Raw genomic sequence first — 16,918 nt, 5'->3', positions numbered from 1 at the left:
GTTCTAGAAGGTTGATGTGCATCTTTTGTTGTATTGTCCATAGTCCCTGCACTGTGTAACTGAGTACATGAGCTCCCCATCCCTGGAGAGACGCGTCCGCTGTCAGTATTATTTGTGGAACAGGCTCTTGGAACGGTCGGCCCTTGCAAAGGTTTTGTGGATTCCACCAATGCAGAGAGTTGTATGCCCGACTGCTCACCAACATTAGGTCTTTCAACTGTCCTTGAACCCGATTCCACTGACGTGCTAAGCACTCCTGGAGCGGGCGCATATGTAGTCTCGCGTGCGGGACTATGAAAATGCAGGAGGCCATCATGCCTATCAACTGCATGAACGCTCGCGCGGGCAGGGAGTGTTGTGGTTTGAACTTGGAAATCAGCATCTGTATGCTGTTGATTCTCACTAAATTTGGCTGAGCTGTGGCCGCCAGAGTGTCTATGGTCGCACCTAGGTACTGTTGTACGTGTGCGGGCTGGAGATGGGACTTTGGGTAATTTAGTGAGAACCCCAAACTGTGAAGGAGGTGAATGGTGCGGGTTATGTGGCTGGCACATTGTTGGGCTGACTTTGCTTGAATGAGCCAGTCGTCCAGGTAAGGGTAGACGTGTATGTGCTGCCTCCGCAGATGTGCCGCTACAGTAGCTAGGCACTTTGTGAAAACCCTGGGTGCTGTTGTCACGCCGAAGGGAAGGACTTTGAACTGGTAGTGCTGCCCCTGAACAGTGAACCTGAGGTATTTTTTGTGTGAGGGGTGAATGGGTATGTGGAAATACGCATCTTTGAGGTCCAGTGTGGCCAGGAAGTCTCCCTGCTTGAGCAGCGGGAGGACTTGCTGTAAAGTGAGCATGTGAAAATGCTCGGAGAGAATGTACCGGTTTAGGGGTCTCAGGTCTAATATAGGTCTGAGCGACCCGTCCTTTTTTGGTATTAAAAAGTACAGGGAGTACACCCCCGTACCTTGCTCGTGGACGGGTACGACCTCTATTGCACCTTTTAGTAGCATACTTTGCACCTCCTGCTGTAAGAGCGTTAAGTGCTCTGAGGACATAGGACGGTTTTTTGGAGGTATTGTGGGTGGAGTTGAGGTTAATTCTAGGCAGTAACCGTATTTGACAATATCTTTGACCCACCTGTCCGTGGTGATGGAGTTCCACGTGGACAGGAACCTTTGTAGCCTTCCCCCGACAGGTGTTATGTGGTCGGGAGGAAGGGAGAGGGCGTCACTGCTTGTTCTTGGGGGAGGACCTGGTGTTGCCGTAGCCGCGTCCTCTGTCCTTTGTGCTGGAGCCACCATATCCACCCCGGGTGTTTTTGTCGTAGGTGCTCTGTGTGTTGCCTTTGTTGTATGTTTGCTGTGACCCCTGTCCTCTACCTGCTCCTCTATTTCCGGGGCGACGAAAGGAGCCGCTCCGAAAGGACTGCGTTTGTAGAGCCCCCATGGACTTTGCAGTGTCCGTGTCTTTTTTTATTTTCTCTAGGGTGGTGTCAACCTCCGGCCCGAATAAGTAGTCGGGGTTGACAGGTTGGTTGAGGATGTTATTTTGTACCTCAGGTTTGAATCCGGAGATTCGCAACCAGGCATGTCGTCGCAACATGACGCTAGTGTTTATGGCTCTGGCAGCTGTATCCGCGGCATCCAGTGCACACTTAATGGATGCATTTGTGAGGAGCTGTCCCTCCCTGATGAGGATCTCTGCACCTTCTTTGTATTGGTTAGGGAGATGTTGGAGTAGTTGTTCTAATGTGTCGTAGTGTGCTCGATCGTAGCGAGCGAGGAGCGCCTGAGTATTGGCAATACGCCATATGTTAGCCACCTGTGCGGCAACCCGTTTGCCGGAGGTCTCTAGCACCTTGGACTCTTTGTCCGGGGGAGGAGCATCACCTGTTGTTTGCGAGTGTGCCCTCTTGCGAGCATTCGCAACTACAATTGAATCCAAAGGTAACTGGCCTCTAATGTAGGTGGGGTCCCCAGGCGCCGATCTGTATTTTTTGTCGATCCTGGGGTTTATTACTCTTGCCCTGGTGGGTTCCTTGAAGATGTCCTTTGCTGGTTTGAGGACACCCTTCAACATAGGTAGAGTTTTAATGTTCCTTTCTGAGGATGCGAAAGTGTCCATGAGAAAGTCGTCCTCTACGGTGTCAGAGTGAAGTTGCACCCCATGATTGGCCGCAGCACGTTCAATTAAGGCCTTGAACGCGGCAGTGTCCTCTGTGGGAGATGTTTTTGCTCCATAGAGTTGCGGGTCCTGTGCATCTATAGGTGCACCGGAGTCGACAGGGTCATCCCAAGCTTGATCAGGGTCCTGTTGGCCTTGAGGGTCCATCTCTCCGGGGTAGGTGACGTGGTCACCCATGTAGTCCTCCAAAACATCTGTGTCGGAGTGTGTGGGAGAGAAGGACAGTGGATCCTGGTAGGGGGAATGGAGAGGTTCGTAAAGAACCGGTTCCGAAACCACTGGCAGCTTTCTTTTAAGTGGGATCCGGAAGGAGTACAAAGCTGGCTCTGAAGTTATTCTCCTTTTGTGGAGCAGCATCCTGCCGGTGTCGGCGTCGATGATATGTGACGGAGACGTCTCCGCAGGAGAACATTCGGCAGGCGTGATCGTGGTGTGGGTGACCCGTGTCCTGATTTGGAACAGTTTCGGGGCCGTGGATGGCGGCAGGCCAAAAGTAATGTTGGCCGGTGCCGAAGAGGCTGTTGGAGCTTTTATTGGCTCGGAGCCCGATGTGTCCTGGAGGACTGTTTTGTGTTTGGTGCGTTGCGCAGCAACGGGCCGCACCTGGAGCGCCATCGATTCCTTTGCGCCGACCGGTTCCGTAGAAGCGGGCGTGGACTTTTTCGGCGCCGGTGAGTCATCGAGTCGAGGGGCGGTAATGGCCGTCGACGTCTTCGATGAGTGTGCCTTTGGTGGTGCTGTCGAAGCGGTGTGAGACGCAGCAGGCAGTTTGACCTTTGGGGTCGGAGTCGATTGCGTCGGTGCCGTGTGCCGAGTAGGTTTGGTGGCACCGAAGGTCTTCTTCCGTATGTCGACGCCGACGTCGGCCGTTGCAAGCTCGGCACCGAAGTCTCGTTTGGTGCGCTCGGTGCCAATGGGTTTTGCTGGCGTCGAAGGTGTGGTGGGCCTCGATCCGACCAGCGTTACTTTCGGTTTCAGTTGAACCAATACAGCTTTCGGTTTCGAAGAAGGGAAACCAGCCGGTTTGGGTATTAATGGCTGCCGCTGAATGTCCGAGGCCGGGCCAGAGGGCGGGGCCGAAGAACTGCGGGATAGGTCTTGGGTAAGGCCCGAAGGCGATCCCTCGACCGGAGCCATAGACTGGCGCACTGGGATGTCCTCAGTCTGAACGGGTAGGCCTTGCTCGTCACCGGAGCTACTCTCTTCGGCCCCTAAGGCCTCATTGTAGTCTCCTACCTCGGTGTCGTCTTCGTCTCTGCGAAAGAGGCTTTCTTCAACGTCTTCCGACCCGGAGTCGTGTTCGGAAACGGGGCTGGAGGGTAGGTTCTCCACGTCTTCGACATCTTCGGTCTCAGCGCTGAAGATGTCGGCCGGGGCCGGTGCCGCTTGCTGCGCTTCGAGTCTCGCTGCTCGTCGATTCCGGAGAGTCTTCTTGGATCGGAATCGGGCACAGGCCATACATTTAGATTCGTCGTGATCCGGTGAAAGGCATTTGTTGCACACCGGATGGACGTCGATGTGGGGATATTTCGTATTACATACCGGACACCGCTTGAATGGTGTCCTCGATTCCATCGTCGATGACTGGTCGATGGTCGGGTAGGAAGCGAAAAAGTTGGTTCTGGAAGTTAGTAAACTAACAAGATACTATCGATACCGATCGGGAACAGTACCGACGCGAACTAAAGGCCTTTTGGCCTAGAAAAAGTTTTTCCTAACTTGAGTCAAGACAAGCACATCCGAACCCAATGGCGGAAAAAAACAATCTGAGGATGGAGAGGATGCCCATGCGCACTGTAGTCCAGGGGAGGAGTCACCTATCCCAGGATACTTCGAAGACTCTTCCAGGACAACAACGTGCAATCATTCATCCGGACCCAACACTAGGCGGCGATCTATGCACAGATATGAATTCAGCAGCCCACATGCCTCGAACATACAGCACAACTAACATTGTAGCACAACGACCAAGCTTATTATGGGAGTTAAGTACAATATTTTAAAAGTAGGTACACACTATTACTTCGGTTTCCACCCAACTCGTCTTTCCACCCCCAAAAGCCGCAATGCACTAAACTCTCACCTTTCCATAAATCTCTTCGACAATTGCAGTCTGCCGCACGTTTCCAACATGCACAGTCACCTGGAACCCTTTCCGGAATGTTGTGGCATGGAAGAGAAGTACTATCTCTGCTTCGAAGACCGAACAGATTGTGGGATTCATCTCTGGACTCACCATCACCATTCCCTGCAGAAGGAGAAACAGACAGGACACATCAGCACAACACAGACACAAAACTTTACTTTCACAGGAGAAGCAGTTACGTATCAGTGCAACACCGCAGAGACCAAATACTTTTCCTTCACAGGAGACATACAGTTACACATTACCACAACTCGCGTAGGCCTTCACAGGAGGGGCACACAGTAAAAAAAAAACTACAACAAATACAGAGAACGCTGCGCCTCTACAGGAGACAACAGCATCAGTGTGCACAGACCAACCTAAATTCCTTTACAGGAGATTCACATAGTAACACATCAATAGAGCACAGAAACCATTAAGTGCACCTTTACAGGAGACTGGCATATTAAACATCAGCAGACCACACAATTACACATCAGCAGAACTTGAGCAGAGACCAAAAACTGACATTTATAGAATACCTGATACGTTTCTAATCCGTAGCACACACGCAGAAACCAGACACTGACATTTAGGGGGTGCATACAGAGACATATCAGCAGGACAAGCTCCGATACAAACATTACTCAAATTGCTGCAGCTTTCCAGCAGATGGATAGGTTACACACCAGTATACTCCAAAAAATAGAGGCAGACTTAGGAACTTTGATAGAGAACCGTCACAAATCAGCTTATCACATTAAACAGGGGAGAAATGCTTTGCCTTTACGTGAAAGAGAGGCAGTTGAAAAGTGGTACATAACACAAAGACTAACGAAAGAAAGATTAGCCTTTATGGTTAGCCTTTACTGGAGACGTATACAGTTACCCAGTGGTACACAACACCCAGAAACAGTGGTACAACACCCAGAAACAGTGGTACAACACCCAGACTGAAAGGATCCTTTGCTAGAGACGCACACAATTACAATTCTGAACAATACACCTAATCTAGGGCCCAAAATAACTATGCACACAACTACACATTATATATCACATGCCATCATTGGACAAGCACCCATGTACATACTTGGATAAAATATCACACCAGCAGGTCTTCTTGGGAGAGAAAGCACATTAGAAGACCCAGTTCAGGTACAAAAAAACTGCACCTTTTTATGGATTGTGAACATAAGGCATTCTGAAGTACGCTAGAAATGAAGGACAGGTGGATCATCTCCGGTCACTGTCCTACTCCGGTCTCTTCAATCAGAAAACTTTCGAGCTGGGTAAATTCAGTAAATGCATGCTTCCAACGACTCAATTTCATTCTGCTGTGCAACTATCACAATCAGTTACTCTGGGGAAACCCATTACCTTTGTTAACCCCATCTTAATTCATCCTCCAATTGATCAATTTCTCAATCTAAAATCGCAGATAACGATCTGGCGCACCTTGCCTCCACAAAAATAACTTTCACCATCCGCTAGAAAAGTAACCACGCACCTACTCCATCCAGAGATTCAGATCTTAAGTCTAATTTGTTAGTATTGCTTTTAAGCACTCGCAAGGTTAAAAGGAGTGCTGGAAGAATCTGGCATACTCAGCGTCCTTCACAAACATTTCTACGGAAGACCAGCTCCAGGGCTGCCACTATTAGGGGCACGGAGAACTGTTTTGGGCTGTCACTTCATTTAGTTTTTAACTTTACACGTAAACCACCAGTAAATCTAGTACCTGCTTTTCTCCAGAGTTTGCTGAAAGAACAGATCCACTGGAAACAGACCAGCAAACTCATTCAAACAGTCCATTAAAGATCAGTCCGACTGAAGGCTGTTCTTTCACTTCCAATGCAAGACAGTTTCAAATGAGTTCAAAAGCCCTAGCAGACATTAAACCGCATAGGACTGTGCAGCGGAAAGAAGCTAATAGTCTTTCAATAAACTCTCTGCAGGCCTTGCCATACTCTGGTCTCAGAATGTGCACTGCACAGCCAGAGTGTTTACCAAAAGCAAACACTTATCCACCACCATCCTTCGGGATTCCCTTTTCTTATGTAGAACAGACTTGCCACATGTTGTCCTTCTGCCGTCTTCCCACTCATATGGACCCTATTTCTCCATCCCGCACTGGTACTTTCATGACCATTTTATCGTTTACGCGTTTCATCTTTACCCCTGGATTCTGCTTCCAGTTATGTTACTTTGCACTGCTTTTAAGTGGCTTCTCAACTGCACTAACAATGGCCAAGCAGATCTTCTCACAGGTATCCAAAGTGACATGGCGGTGCATGTCTTGGTAACCAAGTGTTCAAAGTACCGCAATCTTGCTTTTTCACCATGACAACCAATGTTTTGAAGGTTCTGAATTGGGCAGGTACTATTTGGGGTGAGAGATTGTAAAAGGAGAAAGGAATATTTGGCGCTAGGACCGATTACCCGCAAGGAGAAGGTTAACAACCCCGACATACATGTGTCTCTGAAGGGCTACTCCGATGCGTTTGTACCACGTTTCATTATTGGTCTGCTCCTCTGCAGGAGAACGTCCACCATGGTAGGTGGAGAAAGTAATGGAAAGTGCACTCAGTCTGGAGGGTGCAATGTTGATACCGGCTGTTTCTACACTGGAGCCGGCTTCCTGCCGAGGCCTTACCTTGTGGCTCCCACATCACTGTTGCTCCTATTGAGAGGTACACTGCCAAACAGTTGGCCTAGGTAAACCCAATTAAAATTGCATGAGCGTGGATAATCTAACTTTATAAAGGTCCCCGAACATAAGATTAAGAACTGAGGATGTTTGTAATTGTACCATTCATGCATTGTCCTTGATGTCTCATTCATTGAAGACTGAAGCCTTGTCCTGAAGCTCAGTGGGAGCTAAAGGACAAGGCTTCCTCGTAGAAAAGGCCAGCCAGGCCGGCAATAAGTCAAACTTTTGTGACAAAAGAAATAGTTTTTTGCTTTGAACAACTACTCCACTGTTGTGAAAAGAGCATCTAACAGAAAACACTAAATCCATAAAAGCAGCGCAGGTCAAGTAGCTACCTTTCACCATTTAAACTTTGAGCTTTTTAGTCTGCGAGTCAGAGGAGCACCCGAGAGTGCTATGTCACAAGCGAAATCAGTCTCTTTGAGAGCAAACACAAGATGCATTTCATTGCCCTCCAAGGCTTTACTTCACGAGAACAGACACATTTCAGAGTCTTACGGGGTTAGGTAAAAAGCAATACATACATTCCACAACTGGGTCAGTCACAAATATTTCTTTGTAAGGCCTCTAGAGGGACAATTTAGCCTCAGCAAGGCGTTCAGCTAAGCTAGGGAAAGTAAGAAAAGGGGTCAGTGGCACAGAAATACAGAAGCTTTCTACTGGCTCACAAACGCACAGAGAGGAGGAATCTGGAAAGCCCCAGAGAGAATAAATAAAGTCACCATACTTTTAAATCTTGCACAAAATAAAGTTTCCCCCTCAAAGATTTTTCATATGTCATACAGTAGTAAATCTGAAGAAAATAGAAGTTCTAAACTTCCGTAACGAAACAATGAGGCAAAGGTGCTACAAAAACAATTGTGTTAAATGTATGCACATTACTGCTGCTGAGTTTATAACTTTACTAGAGCTACCCAACCAGTGAAATGAAATAATTAAAAGCATACAAAACAATGCAAGATTAAGTGCTGGTGAATAGCTGTATTCGATGAATTTTTCCCCAAAACAATCTTAGTATTTGCCAAGTCTTTAGACAAATCAAATTTGATCACTTATCCTTGCACACATACAAACCCTTTACAATAACACTTAGGATTGTAGCTTGATAAAAATAACTACCTTACGCAGCAGGGAGCGATCAAATGTCCCCAAGGCCAGAGTAGCAGCTTGCCCTGCTCGAAGAACACGGCACGCGGATCGATTCCTCTGCATACTGCACACCTTCAAGTCCAGGAACTTTCCATTGTCTGTAGGGCCCACTACCAGGCGCTCCCCCTCTCTGCAGATGCCACTATAGCGAAATGAGAAACACATTTTAAACCCATTTCAAAACCAGATTGACACAGCAATAATCTAGGAGGACAGTGGCATATCTGCACAATACCCCAGTACATTACAAAACAGATAAGACCTAGAAAAATAAAATAAATAAAGTTACTGACATATGCTCATATGGATCCTTTCGTAAATTCTTATGCTTGCAACTTTTTGGGGTATCACCTCTTTGACAATTCAAGGAACGGTCCAGTCTATGAGCAATTTCCAACCTGTTGCAGAGCCAACAAACTTTTAACCAGCTCAGCAAAGTTTTCCAGTGGGGTAGGAAAATGTGAGTCACGATTTCATAAGTGAATATAACCAAGAAGGGGAACAGTCTACTTACAGCATGGCTATATTCCCATGCAAATGGTTGCATTTCAAAGAAGAAAAAAAAGGTATCTCCAGGGAGGAGTGATGCCGGCAAGAAAGTCCAGAGAGAGAATTCAAACCAAACCGGTGACTCTGCTTCAGAATCCAGACAATTAATCATAGTAAACAACTAAGCAGGACAAAAACTTAAAACAACGTGGATCTACACAGACTTCAGGGAAGAGGGCTACTTGCTTTTTGGAAATAATTGGTTTTGAAGGTGAGCTTATTTCACACTAGTTAGGACTACACCACCTAGATTGACAATGGTAGTGACATGTGAGCCCAGACTAAAATATGTGGTCCATGAAATATGGAATAGGTTACAGCATTAATGGTGGACGAACAACTACCTATCTAGAAAAACAGTTTTCCACCATGTATATCTTTATTAAATGCATAGATTTTCAATCTCTACCTGCTTGGAGGATCCTGGAACAAATCTTTGCAAATAAAACACACTTAATATTCCCAGAAACAGAATACACATCTAAAAGGCACTATTTCCCTTTAGCTTTTGAACCAAAAAAAACCTAAATATCCATGATCCACTGGAAAATTAAGAGCAGCTTCAAAAGTAAATTCACTATTAATGACAAGTAAACCCATGTAAGATTTCTATTATACAAGAACAAAATGAAACTTGTTCTACAAGGTGTTCAGTCCTTCAGAGAAAACCCGATAATATTCATCTAGAGCAGCAGAGAAACACCGCCCTCCCAGAATTAAGCAGAGTCAATGACTTCTCTGTTCACGTTGGCAACCTAGTGAAGGCAAGAGCATCCCAAGACTCTACCTTCATTCAGTCAGCGCCTCAGGGGAGGATGGAATTTTACTGAGACACCCATGATGGAGAAAAGCTTTTAGTTACAGGTAAGTTACCTTTCCTCGTCCATCATGAAATTATACACAACAGATCATCTATCCCTAAAACGTGATGGAGGAGCCATGGGGAAATCGAACCTTGAGAAAAAGACGGTAAGAATTAACAGGACACATTTTTTCAGAAGCCGGATATACTTTTGAGGCCAAATCCAAACAAGGTCACAGGTATACGCTTTGGCAAGTGACTCAATCTGCTTTTCAGCAACCCTTGCTGACTCTTCACATAATTTAAATGGTATGGTTTTCAGAGAAAAATGGAATCAGGTGAGTGCATAAGTATTAATAATTTGGGAGTAACTGGGCGGACTGCTAACATCCTTTTCCCACATCCAATATGTGAAACTAGCCTTGTTCTGAAGAGAATTAAAACGAAGGTACAAATCGAATGGAACCTCGAATTACATGGATGGAATCTAGATGTTACCAATTATACTAAATGGTGCAATGTGATGTGATGCGATGTGATGTTTTAGTGAGGTCTTCTTGGGTCAAAATCAAAGAAGATCTTTGTACGGATCGGACTGAAAAGACCAAACCAATTGGTGTAAAACAATGCTTAATTCCACAGGAAACCCTCATGTTTCTTTAGTCCATTCTTCACCTTTAGCTAAAAATGAATAAATACATAAAGCAAAAGGGAAATGAATGGTCCTTTAACATGCTTACAGCAGCTTAGCTTACCTTTTTGGGAAAGGTCTGCAAGACAAAAACGGTAAGCCACGCAAAAGAAAAGGTTATCAAGTCCTTTCCAAAATATTTCAGTGGTCTGCATGCAGAAACTGATGCACAAACCAGACAAAATTAGAAGCCAGCAGCTTGGGTTTGTGGACGGACATCTTTCACAAACTTGTGTCACCACCAATACCACTGAGAGGTTTAAGGAACTTTACTGGCATTTGTGCTGTGAAGTAATTTCATCTTCTACAATAGAACTAAGGAATGCTTGACCAGATGACCAAAAAGGCTTTTGGATCTACTACTTAAGTAAAAAGATCTAAAGAATCGAAGTTCTCAGCTAGTCTTGGCCACAAAGAGGACTGCTTCATAGTTCCCACCAATGGAACCTTTCTTTTAGCATCCCGAAGCTCACTTCTAGCCCACGATTTGCATACAAGGAACCATAGACATTGGGTTGAAATATACAGGAGTCTTTAGAAGACCTCATTAGAAACTTCAAATTAACAGCCTCCTTAGTACCACCCTGTAAACAAAAATTTTTAAAAACCCTACTGCTTGTTGAAGTACTGCCAGATTTAGATGTAAACAGTGGGAATCCAAACCCAAAACTCCTGAAAAATCCTACTAAGTCAAGAAAAGTGTTCTAGATTTCTTATTTTCGCACTACTCTGACCCATCCAGTTTCTGGCATCCAAAAACTACAGATGCATGCTAATATATTGCCACAGGTTAGAATTCCTCCTGTTCCATATTCTTTGGAATAGTTCTTTGTAGTTGTGCATGACAAGATGATAGACAAATAAACAAACAATATCAGCTTGACTTCCCAGCTACTCTTGGTCAAACACTATCTTTAGATAAGGCCATCGTCTTTGTAGGCTTTCCGTGTGAGTTGAATTACAGATTCCACTGTTGAACAGTTGAGTGCAAGTCTTTTCTTTGAGCTTGACCCAAGGCTCCAATGCTATATACAGACTCCAAATATAGCGGCCATGGGCAATGTTCTGGCTGGTCTTGGGGAACCATCGTGGACAACACTCTCAATTGTTAGCACAGCTATAGGACAAGCTAGTCCACAACTCTGGAACAGCAAGATTACTACAACCCAAAAGTGAGATTTTCATGCAGATAAGCTTCCATGGCTCCAGCAGCCACAAGGCTCCTCTGGTCGATTCAGCTGGAATATACTTACTTTTCTAATGACTTGGGACACATTATATCATCAATTTTTTCATATAGGAGGAGAACTCCTTCCTATAAGGAGGTGTAACTGATGGTCACTTAGAAAGGGAGACTCCTGCAGTGGAATATTTAGAAACAGCAAGTTACTTACCTTGGACATTACCTTCTCCGACTCTCCCCTTCACTGCCCGACTAATACAGAAAATGTTTAATATCCACAAATAGGCACATGGTGACCCCAGAGGGCCCAAAGGAGACATGTTTAATTGCTCCATAAAGACTCCACATTGTGCCCTTATCAATTCTGACCGATTTCTTGGCCAGTACACAAGACCATGGCACTAATAACCATAAAAGTCCTCCTGACCTACCACAGAGCAAGGACAATAATGGATCGGTCAGAACGTAAAATATGGTACATCCAGGAAATCAGTTGATGTAGGCAAGTAACTTGTTCTTCTACTGTGTTGTTAACAAAACAGATCTCATCTCTTGAGAGACCAACACAGCAAGATGGCCAACAGTCAGGCTTTCCAAGTGCACCATCATAACATTTCTGGCCTTCACAGTAAAAACTGAGGAGGAATAGCATTCACCAAAGAGGCAAAGATTTTTAGAGACAGCTGAAACACAGAACAAAGTAATACTCTAGTTGTGAACCGGGATGAATCAAGTACCTTTCACCTTACCCAATAGGGGGCAGGAGGGGAAAAAACAATTTTGGAAGAGTGTATTTCTAAAGATCTTTCAAATAATTCAGATCTGATTAGGAAAGCAACCACGGCTCTTAAGATCTATGAACACCAAGATGGCAGGCAAGTTTCCAAGAACTACTCTTATTTTACAACTATGCATACTTTCAAACTACTTAAGCCCAGAGACAGCAAAGTAATGAAATGCACAAAAGGTGAGAACCATGGGTATAACATCTAGGGCTATTACAGAGGGTTACACACAGTCATAACCAAAGTAGTATAATAATGGACGCTGGGCCAGGGTACCCGTAAGCTCTCATGCAGCATTTGCCTCCTGTCGCTCCACAGGCTCGGGACCATTTCAAACTCTTCCAATAAGAGGCACCGCTGTCTACAAAAATACCAAGACTGTTTTTGAACTTCAAACCTACAATAAGCTTCAAGGATCTCATTTCAGAACCAGCTTGATATTAAATCAAGTTAAGACCCTGCGCAGACAAACTAATGGTAGCAAGCATAGGTCTGGACCAGCCCTATAAAAAAAAAATATAAAAGCACAAAAAAGGCCAGAGATAACAGAGTAGGGTAAAACAGGTAGAAACCCCACCCCTTCTCCCCAATGAAGTTTACAAAATGCAGAAACACCAGTAATCAATACTTGAGAACTTAAGCATGGTGGAATGGACTCTATACCTCCACTTCATAAATTACTATGCTGAACAAGAACATGTATGAGTGCATGTGGCTATACATCTTCTAAGCAGAATTGAACAAGTAATAACACAATGTGCTCAATTAAGACCAAGGTGTAAGAAATGTATGATCTTGAATAGAGCCCTTCCATTCCAGAAAGAATGTGCAAAGTATCCCATGCATAATGTCTGAACTGCAGTCAATCAATAAATCATTTGTAGAGTGCACTACATACCCGCGAGGGTCTCAAGGCGCTGGGAGGGGGGCGGGGGCAAAACTGGTCAAACAGCCAGGTCTTGAGTAGTCTCATGAAGGTCAGAAGGTCTTGGGTCTGTCGTAGGCTCAGTGGGAGGGTGTTCCACGTCTTGGAGGCGGGGTGGGAGAAGGATCTCCCGCCGGTGGTGGTTCTTCGGATGCGAGGGACGCTGGAGAGGTTGGCGGAGCGGAGCTGGCGGTTGGGGATGTAGAAGGAAAGTAGTCTGTTGAGGTAGGCTGGGCCGGTCTTGTGGAGTGCCTTGAGTGCTTGGATGAGGAGCTTGAAGGATATCCTCTTGTTGACGGGGAGCCAGTGCAGGTTTCTCAGGTGGGGGGTGATGTGGCTGTAGCGTGGTACGTCGGGAATTTGTCGTGCAGAGGCGTTTTGGATGCATTGCAGTCGTTTGATGAGCTTGGTCGGGGCTCCTACATAGAGGGCGTTTTCATAGTCGAGTCTGCTGCTGACGAGGGTCTGGGTGACTGTTCTTCTTGTGTCTGTCGGGATCCACCTGTAAATCTTGTGGAGCATGCAGAGGGTGTTGAAGCAGGAGGAGGAGACGGCGTTGATTTGCTTGGTCATGGACAGCTTTGAGTCGAGGATGATTCCCAGGTTGCGTGCGTGGTTGGTGGGTGCCGGGGCTGCCTCCAGTGCTGTCGGCCACCAGGAGTCGTCCCAAACTGAAGGGTTGGAGCCGAGGATGAGGACCTACGTCTTGACCGCGTTCAGCTTCAGTCAGCTGATCTTCATCCAGTCGGCGACGGCCTGCATTCCATTGTGGAGGTTGGATTTGGCGGTGAAGGGGTCCTTGGTGAGGGAGAAGATCAGTTGAGTGTCGTCGGCGTAGGAGATTATGTTGAGGTTGTGCTGTCGGGCGACCTGTGCAAGCGGGCCCTGTAGATGTTGAACAGTGTCGGGCTGAGGAAAGATCCCTGGGGTACGCCGCAGAGGATCTCGGAGGCTTCGGATTGGAATGGGGGGAGGCCGACGCTCTGGGTTCTGCCGGAGAGGAAGGAAATCGAAGGCGGCGGAGAGGTCCAGGAGGATGAGGGCCGCGGTTTCACCATTGCCCAGCAGGGTCCGGATGTAGTCGGTGGCGGCGATGAGGGCAGTCTCGATGCTGTGGTTGCTGCAGAAACCTGAGTGGGAAGGGTCCAGGATTCTGTTTTCTTCAAGGTGTCGGGTAAGCTGTCTGTTGACGATCTTCTCGATGACCTTGGCCAGGAACGAAAGCAGAGAGATGGGCCGGAAGTTCTTGAGGTCTCTTGGGTCCGCCTTGTTTTTTTTTTTGAGTAGGGCGTTTATCTCTGCGTGTTTCCAGCTCTCTGGGAAGGTCGCGGTCTCGAGTGAGAGATTGAGGACGTTGCGCAGATGGGGTGCGATGGAGCTGCTGGCTTTGTTGAAGATGTGGTGCGGGAATGGGTCTGACGGGGAGCCGGAGTGGATTGTGCTCATGGTCTTGATGGTGTCATCGAGGCTCACGCTGGCCCAGGCTAGCAGGGTGTCGTGGTCGATAGTGTGCAGAGAGTTTGTTGTGTTGATGTCTGTTGGGGCTGTCTGGGTGTTGAAGCTGCCGTGTATGTCTATCTTGCGGTGGAAAAAAATGGCTAGGGAGTCGCACAGGGCTTGCAACGGCAGGATGTGGTTGGTGTTGGAGCTGGGGTTGGAAAGTTCCTTCACGATGCTGAAGAGCTCCTTGCTATTGTGTGCGTTGTTGTCAAGGCGGTCTTGGAAGGAGGTCCTCTTGGCAGTCCTGATGAGGTGATGGTGGTTGCGGATGGCATCCTTGTGGGCTGCGTGGCTGGCCGGAGTCTGCTCACTGTGCCATTTCTTCTTTAGTTTCCGGCAGACTCGCTTGGAGGCTAGGAGTTCTGGGGAGAACCAGCTGGCCCTCTTGCTGGTGTGTCTGTGGGGTTTTTTTTTCGGCGGGGAGAGGGTGTTGGCGCAGTCGTCGACCCAGCATCTGAGGCTATGGGCAGCGTCTGTTTTGGAGGGTCCGGTGGGTGGGCTGAGAGCGAGGTTTGCGTGCAGTTGGTCTTCGGTGACTTTGCTCCAACAGCGGCAGGGGATCTGTTGGGTGCGGTGGGTTTCTGGAAGGTGAAGTGGATGCAGCGGTGGTCGGTCCAGGGGAGTTCGGTGGTGTGGCTGAAGGAGGCGTGGGAGCTTGAGGAGAAGACTGGGTCGAGCATGTGGCCGGCGGAGTGGGTAGGCATTGTGACGAGTTGGTTCAGTCAGAGGTTGGCGAGTTTATCGATCAGGGTGGTGAAGTTGCTGTCGTTCTCAAGGTGAAAGTTCAGGTCTCCGAGGAGGATGTAGTCGGTGAGGTCAGGGCGTGCCTCCTGATGAAGACGGTGATGGAGTCGCTGAACTGGGGTCGGGGTCCGGTGGGTCTGTAGACGGGGGTGCCAGAGGGTGGAGTTGGGGTCTGTGTTGATCTGGAAATGCATGTGTTCGGCGGTGCTGAGAGTGTCGTCGGTGCTGGTCGAGACCCTGATGCTGTTCTTGTGGACGATGGCGATTCCTCCTCCGACTCCGTTGGGGCGATCTCTGCAGGTGATCTTGTAGCAGTCTGGGATGGCAATGGTGATGTCGGGTGCGGAGTTCATCCAGGTCTCTGTCAGGAAGGCAACGTCCGGGGATGAAGTGTCAAGCAGGTCGCAGAGCTCGACTGCATGTTTGCGTGTGGAGCGGGTGTTCAGTAGGATGCATCAGAGGTGATTGTGGCCTTTCTTGGCGGGTGGTACGGCGGCTCTGAGGCTGGTGTAGCTGCAGTTCCGGCAGGTGAAGGGATCCTGTGTGCGTTTCGGTGCGGCTTTGAAGCAGGTGTGGGTCCGTCTGGAGTTGCGAGCGTGGAATGTGCTGGCATCGTAGCGCCAGCGGTCATCGTGGAGGGCGCGGGGACCAGGGGTTCTGGCGCTGGGCGCGGACAGGCTTGCCTTAGGCGCGCCCGCGGCGTGGCCACGCAGCGGCCGCCATATATGGGGAGGTGGGAGGGAGAAGCAGCTGGGAGGTCAGGGGGGCGGGGCCGCAGCAGGAGCGGTGAGGGGCAACTAAGGGAGCAGAAGGCAAAAGGGCACAAAATTACAGGGGCAGCAAGGGAACAGAAGGCAAAAACGGGCAGAGAAACACTGGGACAGCGAGGGGAACAGAAGGAAAAGAGGGCACAGAATTACAGGGGCAACAAAGGGAACAAAATGCAGAAACGGGCAGAGAAACATGGGGACAGAAGGAAAAGAGAGCACAGGCCAAGTACAGGCACCAGGGGAAGACAGACAGCAGTCACAGACACCAAATAACAATAAAGGCAATACAATAAGATACAGATGGTGATACAAACCTACGGCCTACCACTGGCCACCAGGGATGAGGCGCAGGTGGCAGCCTGCGGGTGGAGGAGGGCCTCGAACTACCTCAGCAGTGGCGGCTGTGTCAAGGACATACAGACAGTGCTGTGCGGAGGGGGCGCGACCTACCTAGCAGGGTCAAGGGTCGCTCCCCCTCCCCACAGTGAGGGTTTTAGAATGCAACATTTTGTATATCAAGCAAAAATGATAAATACAAAATTATGAAAAAAACAATACAGTAACATTGATTAGAATGACTATCAATACAGAAGCCGCCAAGGACAGTTCAATGAAAAAAAAATCCAGATGTTGGGGGGTGGTTGTAAGGGGGAGGGTCAGATGTTTATTGGTGACTGCCAAAGCATGGATCACCACGATCCTTCCCCTCAGGACTCAGCTAAGTGATACTATCAAAATAAAGGGCTTGTAGCATCCTTTAATCAACCACGGGGGTATCATTTAATTGGACATTAACCCCTTGCGTGCC

The 16,918-nt window shown here is 47.8% G+C and overlaps 1 protein-coding gene across 3 annotated transcripts in view; it reads right to left on the bottom strand.

Moving 5' to 3' along the window:
- The window catches only part of GTPBP2 (GTP binding protein 2), a 241,966-nt gene that overhangs the window by 23,983 nt on the left and 201,065 nt on the right, over positions 1 to 16,918 (bottom strand). For all 3 annotated transcript variants that reach the window (XM_085610339.1, XM_085610340.1, XM_085610341.1), the window contains 2 exons: positions 8,132 to 8,303; positions 4,261 to 4,425 (listed from right to left, as the gene is read on the bottom strand). In XM_085610339.1, coding sequence (XP_085466465.1) covers positions 4,261 to 4,425; positions 8,132 to 8,303 — 337 coding nt within the window. The remainder of the gene's footprint in view (positions 1 to 4,260; positions 4,426 to 8,131; positions 8,304 to 16,918) is intronic.

The sequence above is a fragment of the Triturus cristatus genome, chromosome 6 (assembly GCF_964204655.1).
Source record: "Triturus cristatus chromosome 6, aTriCri1.1, whole genome shotgun sequence".
NCBI classification, from domain to species: domain Eukaryota; kingdom Metazoa; phylum Chordata; class Amphibia; order Caudata; family Salamandridae; genus Triturus; species Triturus cristatus.
Note: the sequence above shows the minus strand (reverse complement) of the source record. Positions and strands in the feature narration are given on the sequence as shown.